Raw genomic sequence first — 13,242 nt, forward strand, 5'->3', positions numbered from 1 at the left:
TCTAAGAACCTCAGATTATTACCATCAATCAGAGCATAAAACAAGGAGACATATGCTTGGCACTGCCATGGAACTTATCCAGGGCAGAGTCAATATTAAAATAGGATTTACTATAGCGGTTAAGGTCCTCCAAAAGCTCCTGTTTGCATATGGCTGATTACATTAAGCCCTGAAACATCATAGATTCTCCTAAGTGAGATCTACTCACTCCAAGGACTTTGCCCTAACTTCCCACGCAAGAAAAACCAACTAGATGAAGAATGCCTATTGTCCAAATTATAATAGTCAGTTGCATCCAAATCCACACACACACACACACACACACACAGGATTTGAACCCAGAACTTTCATACTCCTGAGAACTCATTATTCACTAAAGGCTGCTTCTCATTCAAGACATTAGCAAATAAAAGCACCACCCAACATAAAGTGGATACTACTACCTGTCCTCCGCTGTATTTCCTGCAACCAGATTTTTAATAATGTTGCAACCATTATTGAATCAACCTTAGGAAAAACATTCTTATGACTTTGCCATATATAAGTCCACTCTCTAGCCTAATGACTTCACACTCCAGTTGCTAGCCATGACTACCTAACCTAGTTTAATAGGTTGTTTCCCCCATTAGAATGTAAGGTTTTGTGGGCAAGACCTGTCTTGCTTTTTTTTATTATATTATTTGCAGGCTTGGGGCTTAGCCTAATGCCTACTATACAATAGGTGCTTAATAATTGCTTTTTCATTGATTCATTCACTTCTAGACTTCCCTAAAATATGTAGATTAGGGAAGGGGGTGTCAATAAAGAGTGAGTGCCAAACAAGAAAAGGGATAAACAAGAAAAGAGATAGGGAACTAGAAATCAAAGTAGCTGGTCTCTGAATGTAAATTAAGGAGCCTGGGACTTGGTGCCTGGAGCTAGGGTTTAGAAGATATCAGTGAGGTTTATAAAAAATACTAACCAGAAAGAACACCAGATCCTATTCAGGAAGCCGTGAGGTATGGGGCAGGGTAGAAGGATCAGGCTGGAAAGCCTGAGTATGCAAGAGATCTTGTGATTAGAGAAAGTAGGACCAGAAGGGGATTTAGGGACCATCTAGTCCAACTCTCTCAATTTGCAAATAGGTAAACAGTCTCAGAGAAAAGAGTCGGCATCAAGTCACAAAGCAAGTAGGTGTCAGGGCTAAGACTAAGACTGGTTTTCCTGAGTGCCTGGGAAATTGAGATGACGGGATGTGGATGAATTGACATATGGGAGATTGGAATAGGAGACCATAGCCCCTGTCTGAGTGGAGCTCAGCAGGAATAATTGTCATTAATTAGTACATAACAAATCCCAGACAAAGATAAAGGACATTAACTATATTTCCTCAAACCATGGCTTGGTTTAAGGCCAACTGTCTTTACCCCTACCCTGAAAGATAGAATGGAAGCCACCAGAAAAGGGAGACAGAAAATTAAGGTTCAGAACAGCCAATTTCATCTTGGACCCAAACTGTCTATCCAGAGAGTCCATGAATGTAGAGCCAGGAGGACAGCCTGGAGAAAAGTACCTTTCCACTGCCCCACTCACACCAAGGCTCCTAGAAACCTATTCAGAAACCTTGCTTTTCTCTCTTGGCTCCCATTTCTTCCCCAACATTTGTTAGAATTTCACAGAATTTCACACTTTAATACAACGTTAAAGCAAGAAATTTTAGAAATTTTCTGTCTCACTTCTCTCATTTTAATGATAAAGAACCAGTCCCAGGCCTGCCAAAGGGTGAGGGGCAGTCAGGACTAGAACTCAGTTTCTTAGATTCCCAGGTCAGGGTTCTGGCAATGGCTTCCCCCAACAGCCCCTGGCTGTGGTCCCAGAACACCTGTAGCCCCCTCCCAGGAAAGGCATGGCCTTGAACTCTCTACAACCACCACCAACACCACCGGCACCATAAATTGACCTGGCACAGAACCAGGCAGGCTCTGACCCAGCTGCTCTACTGCCAGGGCACGCCACAAAAGTGTGCCTGGGACTAGTCAGATGTCATTTAATGAGAGGAGGAATTGGGGGACAGGCCATGGTGGGAGAGAGGTAGACTCAGCCTGCCCCAACCTCACCTTCCCCATATTTAAAAGGCAAGAAGTCAGAGAATTCTCGAGATCATCAGGTTTGGGAGGTGAGACCTGGAAGATAAGAGGGAAGGAGAATGGGGTCCCCAAGGACAAACCTTAAGGTCCCAAGCTACTCATAATTTTTTTTTGCTGAGGCAATTGGGGTTAAGTGACTTGCCCAGGGTCACACAGCTAGGAAGTATTAAGTGTCTGAGACCAGATTTGAACTCAGGTTCTCCCAACTTCAGGACTGATGCTCTATCTACTGCGCCACCGAGCTGCCCCAACTACTCATAAATTAAAGAGGAAAAAACTTGCTATGAGTGACAGCTATGGAAAGTGAATGCTGACTTCACTAAAAAAGGAGGGAGAGGCAGATAGTTGGTGCAGTGGGTAGAGCACCAGCCCCAAAGTCAGGAGGATCTGAGTTCAAATCTGGTCTCAGATACCAACATTTCCTAGCTGTGTGACCCTGGGCAAGTCACTTAACCCCAATTGCCTCAGCAAAAATTAAATTTAAAAATAAAATAAAAAAGGAGGAAGAAGGACAGGAAGGGGAGGGAAGGAGAACAAGTGACCCAAATCACTTAATCTCTCAATGATTCAGACAAAAGAGAAGGGAAGTACGGCTCTGAAACTAGTGAAATCACACGTCCAAGCTCTGTCCAGTCCCTGTGGGCGACTGTATTGTGTTTATGAGGGCACACATGTGGAGTGACATACATGCATGTGAGAGTCCTGTTTGTATGTGTTTGTATGGACACATTTATATCTGGGGTGGGGGGTGTTTTAGACATGCGACTGGTTGGTTTGGGGTGGGGAAGGCCCAAGGAGGGATAGCTTTTCTTGTTTTCTTCTGGCTATAATGATGGGGACACTGGGAGTATCTCCAGGAAATGCCCCAAAGCAGTTTCTCTCCTGCGCTTCTTAGAAGAGAAGTGATGGTCTCATACAGTCCCTAGACAAAAACCAGATCCCAGAATGAGCCCCTAGCTAAGACCCACTCTCACCCCATTCCCCAATATCCTAGAGGGAAGTTCATGTGCCTAAGGGGAAGAGGAAATGGGAGGAGGAAAGAGGAAGAATTGATCTGGGAGGTCTGGGGAAAGGAGGAAAGGACGGAGCTCATGACAGGACCTAGTTCTGATCCTCTGGCATGTATTTCCATTCTTTCTCCAACAATATAAGGAAAAAGTGCAAAGCCTGGGGCAGCTCCTGATCAGCACCAGGTGCCCACCCCACCACCGGCCTGGCTGTCACACTCATTCCTGATTAAAGGTCATTAAACATGAAATTAGCCCGTTTGTGTTATGGGTCTCCTGGGGTCCTAGGTAATTATAGCATGCAGATGGCTGGGAACCCAGGCCCCACGACTGACCAACCGTACCAGGCAGAGCCAGGTCAGAAGGAAGGAGGGGAGGGAGCTTCTGGCAGGAGTAATGATTGTGTTTCCTCCTTCTCAAGTTGTAAACCCATCACGTTTCACAACAAATCACAGATAATTAATAAGAACATTCCCACAATGACTGGACTTTTAATAAAAGATATTGGAAGATATGAAGTCAATTCATCATTCTCTCTATCTCTTCTTCCCTGCCCTCTCTCCTCCTTGCCTATCCCCCTCTTTCTCTCTCTCTCTCTCTCTCTCTCTCTCTCTCTCTCTCTCTCTCTCTCTCCCCCTCTCTCTCTCTCCTCTCTCTTCTCTCTCTCCCCTCTCTCCTTCTCTCTCTCTCCTCTCTCTTTTTGTCTCCGTCTCTCTCTCTCCCCTCTTCCTATGTCTCTCTCCCTCCCTCCTCTCTCTTTCTATGTCCCTCTCTCCTTTCCTGCCTTCCTCTTTCTCTCTCTTCCTCCTTCCCTTCCTCTTCTCTCTCTCTATTTCTATGTCTCTCTCCTTTCCCTCTCTCTCCATATTCTTCCTCTTTCTCTCCTTTCCTCTCTTTCTATCTCCCCCCCCCCACTCCATTATCTTTTTTTCATCTCTACCATCAATCCTGAATGAGAGAGTGTGTCTGGGACCATCCTTCTGGCTTGGGGCTCAGTATGGAGGACAGGAACTGCTTCCTAGTGATACCACAGAGCAGTGAAGAGGTCCTCCTGCCAGGTACTTTGGAGCAGAAGTCGGGCACTAGGAGCCTGGGAAATGGCACCAGATTGGCCCAATGGTGCCCTCCATCATTAGAGTCTGGTTGGTGTCCTATCTCCACAATGGCACTGAATTCAGGTGGCAATAAACACTAGACACTGCTAGGTCTTGATGGCAGTGACAGCCATGTCCTGCATCACCTTCAGGAAGCAATAACCCTGTATGGAACATCAAGACCAGGTCACAGTGACCCTCGTGGACTACAATGGGTCCAGATTTACAGTTCATTGTATGGGGGCCAAGCAGCTAATCTAGGTCCTCTGGAATGTCTGAAGAGGGAGGACATTGTGGACAGCTGATCACCCCAGCCCAGTTTCAGAGCCCCCACCTCTCCAGCATTCAGCCAGGCAGGCAAGTGCTTCTTGCTCTCGTGATTCTACCTTTGCTCGATCCCCAGGTCCTAACCATCCCAGCCATGAGACTGTAAGTGTTCTGTGGAAGAGACCGTGATTTGTTACGGGTTTTTTGTTTTTTTACACTTCATATCTTCTGCATCTCGTCTAATACTTGGCACATAATAAGTATGTGTTGATTTGGCTGCCACTGCCACCTCTCCACAGGAGGAAATCGGTCTTTGTAGTTATAGGATCTAGAGAAGGCAAGGGAAGGGTATGTACAGGGGAGGAGTCAGAACAAATTTAGAATCTTCCCTTTCATCAGATCAACTAGTTCTGTAGACTTTGTGCCTTCCTACCTCCAACCCAAGTGATCTTGGCTCCATCCATCTGTCCATGTGTCCTGGACATAGGGAATGTGTCCATGAGTCCGTTCCTGAAGACAGGGCTTACTTAGACCTACGTGTGCCTATCCCCAAAGACCTTGTAATGTAGAAGAAAGCACTGGATTTATAATTAGAAAGGACCTGCCTCTGCCTCTTAATACCTATGTGATCTTAACCTCTCTAGGTTTCAGTTTCCTCATCTGTAAAAAGAAAAGGTTCAATTAAATAATATCTAAAATCTCTTTTAGCTGCTTGAAGTCTCTTAATCATATGTCAGGGCATAAATCCATGCATGTGGCCCAGGGCTGGGAACCTTAGAGTATGGCACAATCTGCCCATGTCTATGTATATATTTGGGCTGGGGGCCAGGGCTTCTTCCCCCAAAAAAGCCTCTGGGAACAGTGTCCTAGCCAGGTTTCTTCCCTCGCAAGCCAGACAAGATCCAGGGAGAAAGTCAATAAATGACTTTGGTAACGTGTCTGACATCCTTCTCTTGGTAGGACCCTAGATTTAAAGTACTCTATATGTTGAGAAGAATTGCACATCTTTAACCTATATTGGATTACTTGCTGTCTAGGAGAAGGGAAGAGATGGAAAAGGAGGGAGAAAAATTTGGACCATAAGGTTTTGCAAGGGTAGATATTGAAAACTATCTTTGCATTGCATATATTTTTGAAAAATAAAATGCTATTATAGTACTCTATCCACCCCCAAAGAAACCTACTTGATGCAGGTTCCTAAGGAGTAGGCTGAAGAATTGAAGTAGGGATTGTCAGTGAAACAGCCCCACCCTGTGGGAGCCCAGTGAATAAGAAATGAGGGTGGGCAGGAGTTTCAGGGGGAGAGGCCTGACAATGGCCCAAAGCCATCAGCTCCTCGCTCTTCCCTTTAATTTGGTGCCCCTTAATTATTCCTCCTGATGGAAAGTAAAATTTGATTATGACAGTATTACCAGCACTTCCAGTCACCCAGTTTCCTCTGCATTTTATCACCCCCCCCACCTCTCTCTTTCCATCTCCTTCTCCCTTCTCTCTTTTTCCCTTTCTCATTCCCATACTCCTTCTCCTCCCTCTCCTTCTTCCCCCCCTCTCACTCTCTCTCTTTCTGTGTGTGTGTGTGTGTGTGTGTGTGTTTCTTCCTCTACCTCTCGGTTTCTCTTTCTTCCTTCTCCTTCTCCTCTTTTTTCTTCTTCCTTTTCTTCTCCCCCTCTGTCTGTCTCTATATCTATTTCTCTATCTCTGTCTTTCCCTTCCTCTCTCTATTGCTCTGTTTCTCTTTCCTCCTCCTCCTTCTCTTTCTCCCTCTCCCTTTCTTCCTCCTCCTCCTCTTCCTCCTCCTCCTCTTCCTCCTCCTCCTCCTCCTCCTGCTGCTTCTGCTGCTTCTCCTCCTCCTCCTCATCTTCCTCCTCCTCCTCCTCCTCTTCCTCCTCCTGCTGCTACTGCTGCTCCTCCTCCTCCTCTTCCTCTTCCTCCTCCTCCTCCTCCTCCTCCTCCTCCTCCTTCTTCTTCTTCTTCTTCTTCTTCTCCTTCTCTCTCTCTCTCTTTCTCTCTCTCCTCTCTTTCTCTCTCTTCTCTCTCTCTTTCTCTCTCCCTCTTTTCCTCTCTCTCTCTCTCTCTCTCTCTCTCTCTCTCTCTCTCTCTCTCTCTCTCACACACACACACACACACACTCAGATATTCTCTATAGGAGCATCAGTATACCTGTGAAGAATTCTTGATGAGCTATAGATTACAGAGGGCCACCTTGGCGGACCGTGTTCCCCCCAGCTGTTAGAACTGCTTCTGAGAGATCAAGTTGGAAGAAAAGGGGAAAACTAAAGCGTTTTTAGTCAGAACTGATGGGACTGTGTCTATTTCTCCTTCCAGGAAGAAGATATCCAGTACTATGACTCCAAAGCAGATGCTGAGCTGGTGAGTATTTCTCTATCCTGAATCACTCTGAAATCTAGTCTCTACCCCCAAAGACCCCACTCCCTGACTGAGGGCCCCATGCCCCAGCACACAAACCAGAACAATACACAGGTGCCCACAGCACTGCCCCTTCCTGTACCCAGCTACAGAATAACCCTGGCTAGCATCCACTACAGAAGAGGCCATGCATCTGGTGGAAAGCTCCCTGGCCAAGTCAGATGACCCCAATTTCATTAACAGCTATGCAACTGACTCTATATAATCTTGAGCAACTGCCTTCTCCTTAGGCTTCCTTTCTCTCCCCGCTCTCTGTATAATGAGAAGGGTTGAACTAGATAGACAGTGTAGCTCTGACATTCTGTGGTTCAAGGATTCTCCACAAGGTAGAACCTGCAACTGGGTATGAGCTCTGCAATAGAAGCTTAAACAGAAGCATAATTTGTATTTTGTTCTTCCCTGCCCTGATAGTAATCGGTCATGCAGAAAACACATTCATTAGGCACAGAGGAGAGGATCAGAGGTCAGCCCCAAGGAAGACTGATTTTCTAATCAATCTGGGAAGGCTTCCTGGAGGAGGTGGGATTCGAAGATAGAGGAGGGAAGGAGGGAAGGGAAAAGGTCAGCTTTCCCATTTCCAGCTAAAATTCCTGGGGCAGGAGGCTCACTAGAGCATTGGAGAACATGGGGAGGGGGCTGTTCTGCAAACTAAGAATGAGATGGGGAGAGGGAGAAAAGAGTGGGTGGTCATAAAGCAGGTGTACTTTCCTTTGGCTGAGTCTCCACTGCTCTGAGAGAAGTTACTAAAATTAAAGCTAGAATCTGAAATTCAAATGAGGAGTGAACCTTTAATTAGATACTGACTCTAATTCTTTACCCCCCTCCCGGCAGCTCCGTGCTATAATTTTAGCAATCAGTGCATTAAATATAAACCAGGGAGCTTTAATTCTTCCTGATTCTTCTGGTTCCCCCCACCCCCCAGGACACAGGCCAGAGCCAGCTGAGTGACGGAGGCCTTCCTAGCCTCATCAGGCTTGGACGGGCCCAGCCCCCTTCCTGACGCTTCAGAATCTTCCCCCCTTTCCATCCCCTCACCCGAACATACCCCACCCACCATTTATACGGAGAGGAGCCAGAACCTGAGCTCCTGCACCCAGGACTCCGGCTCATCCTCTGGGGGAGGATGGGGGCAGCACGGAAGGTGCAGCCTCCATTGCAGTCCCCGGCTTGGCAACCATCCTGTTATAAATAAAAACCACAGCAATGGTAGGCTGCTTATTTTCTTAATCTTTGCCAAAGGTAACTGTTTAGAGCTCTTTCTAGACCATTTATTTTTAAATTACCAGACAGAAGGTGGGGGTTGGGAGGGGAAAGAGGAAAAAAGGAGAAAGTTCTCCAGCTGATAGCTTATCTGTGAGGGATCCAAATGTCACATTCGCCTAAAAAGTTGGGAGATTAAAATTTCCAGCGCCCTTCATCTGCCACTGACATTTGAGGGGGTTTCTCTCCCCCTCCCCAAGCCCTCCTCCCACCAACCGCCACCACCCTCTCTGCCTCTTCAGATTGAGACGTCTTCATTGAAAGCTCAGAACCCATCACCTGCTATCTGGAGGCCAGACAGCTCCTCAAAGCCCAATTTCCTGGCTTTCGCTGTCACCTGGGGATTTCAAGGGCCCGACAGGCCGGTGTGTATGTGTCTGAGGCTATCTGGGCCCGCAGGCACGTGCCTGTTTTGTACGCCTGTGCCTGCCAGTGCTAAGAGGTAACTAGGGAACCATAGCCGAAGACAGCTCCCAGGATATAAGGACACAACAATTAGAGAGAGATAGACCTAGACAGGTAAATGATACAGCAGTCCCCTAGGAGGCAAGGCCTGGGCCATGAGCTCAGGCCCAGGTGTCCTATTCCACTATCACCTCTTGGGCAGGTTCCATCCAAGCTTAAAAAATATTTGCCTTTTAGTATCTTCTGTTTAACCAACTCTGTAGCCACATAAGCTGTGACAGGACAGGGAGAGGTCCAGTCTCTATCTCTAAGAAAGAGCAGGTTAACATTCATCACTATCCCTCCCCCAGAAAGCAAAGCTACGATCTTGATGCTAGCAGACATGAATCTAGAGCAAAGACAGAATCCTGACTTCCTGAACCTCCCCCTCCCCTTCCATATACATCTCTGCCATCAGAGAATCAGCCCCTCTGACGTGTTTTAAGAAATCCTCATTACATAGTCAGCCCCTGCTCCCAAGAAGCTTACATTCTAGAAGGGGGAAGCTAACATGTAAGCTCTTTGGGATCAGGGATTGGTTAAGTCATGAGGGGTGGAGATTCATGTCCTGGAATAAGGGGAGGGACTTGCACTTCAGGACAGGAAATAAAATGCTGCCTTTGGAATTTCAAAGATGTGTCTACTCATCTAGGCACCCATTCTTGCAAGAATGTAAAAGAAATCTTTCTGGAAGGAAGGAAGGAAGGAAGGAAGGAAGGAAGGAAGGAAAGAAAGAAAGAAGGAAGGAGAAAGGAAGGAAGGAAGGAAGGAAGGAAGGAAGGAAGAAAGGAAGAAAGGAAGAAAGAAAGAAAGAAAGAAAGAAAGAAAGAAAGAAAGAAAGAAAGAAAGAAAGGGAGGGAGGGAGGGAGGAAGGAAGGAAGAAAGAAAGAAAAAAAGAGAAGGAAAAGAAAAGAAAAGAAAAGAAAAGAAGGAAGGAAGGAAATAATTAACATTCTAAATAAGATCTTAAGAATGCAGACCTGGACCTGCCATCTGGGGGAAGGGGGTGGGAGGAAAGAGGGGAAAAGTTGGAACAGAAGGTTTTGCAAGGGTCAGTGCTGAAAAATTACTCATGCATATGTCTTGTAAACAAAAAGCTATAATAAAAAATGAATGTACATACATACATAAGCAGAAAAATAAATAAAAAGAAAAAAGTAAAAAAAGAGAGAATGCAGACTTAGAAAAGATCTTAAAAGGCATCTAATATTATTATTTCACTCTATGCCCGAAGAAACTAACCCTTTGAGAAAGGAAAAACTTGGGTTTCAATACCACTTCAGACATGGGCTATCAGGGTGACTCCAGCCAAGCCATTTCAGCCTCTTCACCTCAGTAAGGTGAATTTTCCTTATTTGTGAATTGATAATTCACACTTATAGCACTTAACTCACAGGGGCGTTGTGAGGATGTAATGAGATAGTGTGTGTAAAGTATGTTACCCAACCTTCGAGCACTATGTAAATTCCCATTATCATCATTATCAATAATGATTATTATATATTAATTAATAATAATATTGCCCAAAGCCATGCAGATGATAAGTGGTAACTGAAGGATACAAATCCTCTTGATCCACCCCCTCTTTGAGCCATACCTCACTGCCAACCTCTGGGTCTTTAGTTTTCCAGTCTCTTAAGTTACAGAGTTAAACCAGATCACAATGATTTAGAGATGAAAGAAACCTAACCTTCATATGGTTCCTGTGATTCCCTAACCTGGGGTGGAGACCATGGGAAATGGGAGTCGCCCAGACTAACTGGGGATGAGGAGTTTATGAAGGGAAACAGTAGGAGATAAGGTTGAAGAATGAGATAGGGAAGGTATAATTCTTCCTGGGTATGCTTGGTTCAGTACAGTTCCTCCTCATTGTCAGAGACATGATTCCAGAGGATGCTGTTAGCTTCCCTAACAAGCACCAGTCTCTCTCTATGGCTCTTGGATCTGTCTCTCTTTCTCAGTCTCTTTCCCCCTATCTCTGTCTACCTGTTATCTCTGTCTTTATTTTTCCTCAATTCCCTTTCTTTCTCAATTTGTCTCTGTCCAGGTCTCCTGTTTCTGTTACACACCTGCACTAGTGATGAGCTATCTTCAACACACACACACACACACACACTCATCTTGTGCACCAATTAGAACACTGGCTTCTGCCAGCTGAGCCAGGAGGCACAGGAGTGGGTGGCTGGCTCTGCAGTGCGTGCCCGTGCCCATGAAACGCCATAATTGGCACCTGTCAGGGGCAGGCAGCCGCTGTTTTTAGAAAGTTAACTGGAGTCTTTCAAGCCCTTCCCCCACCCCTGTATCTAGGGGAACTGCAACCCCTCTCCAGGCTGTGGCTCCTATAAATACCCACTAGACCTGCCTATTTCCTCCCTCCCAGCCCAGCCCCCTAAGGCCAGAAGGCCCTGGGAGCTCATTTGTGCAATCAGGCAGATCCAGGCATAGGCAAGGAGGGGTGACAGTGACTGGAGCCCCTTTCCTTGGAGTTGGAGGTCAAGGCAAGAGGACTTGAGTCCCAGACTCTGGATTCCTGACCTTTCTAGATTCTTCTGAGTGACACTCTTTGTTGCCTAGGAAACCACAGTGGGGGAAGGGAGATGAGGGGATTTGGGGAGTGTGGAGCCAAGCAAGCTCAGCCTGAGTTTGCTGATCAGGCTGTGTAATTAAATGTCGCTTGCGTCCTTATTGACAGAGCACTAAGCCGATCTCCCTTTTAATTTGGTCTCTGATACTTGCCTTTTGCTGCTAATTGATTTTCAAGGATTTTCTTTTCCCTTTTTTTTACTGGGTTGGAGATTCTCTCAGGATTTGATAAGGTACTAGTCAAGATATACCAGCTGGGACCATGAGGAGTCTCAATACACACACACACACACACACACACACATCCCTCAGGCCAGGAGAAAGGAAAGAACCCTATAGAAGATGGAGCCTCTGTAGGTAATACATGGACAGAATTATCTCTCAAAGACTTTCTCAGCCCTCCAGGTGGCTCCCAGAACATCTCTAGCTTATAGTTGGCTGCCATGAGCTCCACTCTAAACCATCTGCGGGATGAGGGTAGAATACTAGGGAAGCATTAATGAGAAGAGGGGTTAGATCGCTTCTCCTTTCCTTTTCTCACTCCCACCCATCTCAGTGACTGAAAAGGGAACATTTATTGTAGATTTTACTAAGTGGAAGAGAACGGGAGTCTGGGGCTGGGTGGGAGGGGAGGGAGGGGATAGCGGTGCAGTTCGATCATATATATGTCCAGATCACATCCCTATCTGTGACAGTGACAGCAGCAGCTCCTTCCCTAGGACAAGTCATGTTTTTCTCTTTCTCTATATCTTGTTCTCTTACTTTTTCCCTCCAAAAGAAATCACAGAATTTCAGAGCTGGCAGAAATCTTAAGGATCACTTTATCCACCCTATCATTTTAAAGTGTGAAAACTTAGGTTTCCCCCCATCTATATGTCTATTTGTCTTTATCCATCTTCATCATTTTCTTTGTCTTTATTTCTCTATTTCTCTCATTAGATCTCTATCTTTCTCTTTGTCTCTATATCTCTGATTCTGTCTCTCTCTTTCTCCCTCTGTCTCATCCTCTCCCTTCCTCATCAGAGTTTCAGAATTGGTTTCTGTACTGATATATTTAAGTTCCTTTTGTTAAGAAAGTTGGCTACCTTGGTTATCAAGGTTTTGAAATTCTTCTTTGGATTATAATTATTTCTTTACATGTAATATTCCCTCTCCCCTTCTCAACCCACATTTAGATTGTAAGCTTTTCAAAGACTCCCATCCAGTGTTCATCTCTGTATCTCCAGTACCAAGGACAGTGCCCTGCATGGAGTAAAAATGAATGTTTATTGAATTGGGTTATTTTTTTGAATCTATCTACCCTCATATTCTAAATAATGAAACTAACAGGTTAAATACTTTGCCTGGGGTCCACAAGTAGAGGAAGTGTCAAGTTGGGATTCAAATTCAGGACTTTTGTCATCTAAATTTACAGTAGTAAATTCTTTCTACTGTACTAAGATGCCTGTTTTCTATTGCTCTGTCTGTTCCTTTCTCAACGTCTCTGTCTCTCTTCCTGAATTTTCTTCTCCTCACCATCCCTGACACTGCCTGTCTTCCCTTTTCTCTCTCTTTCTCTCTCTCTCTCTCTCTCTCTCTCTCTCTCTCAGGAAGACCCCGAGGGTGAGGAGTTTGAGAGGGAAAAGCCCAGTACTCTGCAGCTGGACTTCGTTGAAGACCCCAACTTTAAAAACAAGGTCAACTACTCATATACGGCTGTCCAGATTCCTACGGACATCTACAAAGGCTGTGAGTGTCCCCTCGGTCTCCCCACCCATCCTATGCAGCCAGACCCCAAACATCCAAACTAGGGGCACAGTGTTATATTCAGGCTCCTAGATCAAAGATGAAAAGGATGATAGAGGTCGGCTAGTCCAGTCCCTTTATTTTACAGGCAAAAAATTGGGATCCATAAAGGTAAATTGACTTAATCTAAAGTTACAAGTGGGTAAACTTGGATTTGAAGTCAGATCCTTTGTCTCCAAATCCAATTTTTTTTCCATTATGGCACATGGCCTCCCAAGAAACCTGAGCTCAGGACAGTAAGGATCCAGA

At 45.5% G+C, this 13,242-nt stretch overlaps 1 protein-coding gene across 2 annotated transcripts in view; it reads left to right on the forward strand.

Annotated features, from left to right (window-relative positions):
* The window catches only part of CACNA2D2 (calcium voltage-gated channel auxiliary subunit alpha2delta 2), a 423,504-nt gene that overhangs the window by 363,774 nt on the left and 46,488 nt on the right, over positions 1-13,242 (forward strand). For both annotated transcript variants that reach the window (XM_031958716.1, XM_031958707.1), the window contains exons 5-6: positions 6,820-6,864; positions 12,798-12,936. In XM_031958716.1, the coding sequence (XP_031814576.1) occupies positions 6,820-6,864; positions 12,798-12,936 (184 nt within the window). The remainder of the gene's footprint in view (positions 1-6,819; positions 6,865-12,797; positions 12,937-13,242) is intronic.

The sequence above is a fragment of the Sarcophilus harrisii genome, chromosome 1, assembly GCF_902635505.1.
Source record: "Sarcophilus harrisii chromosome 1, mSarHar1.11, whole genome shotgun sequence".
In the NCBI taxonomy this organism is placed as follows: domain Eukaryota; kingdom Metazoa; phylum Chordata; class Mammalia; order Dasyuromorphia; family Dasyuridae; genus Sarcophilus; species Sarcophilus harrisii.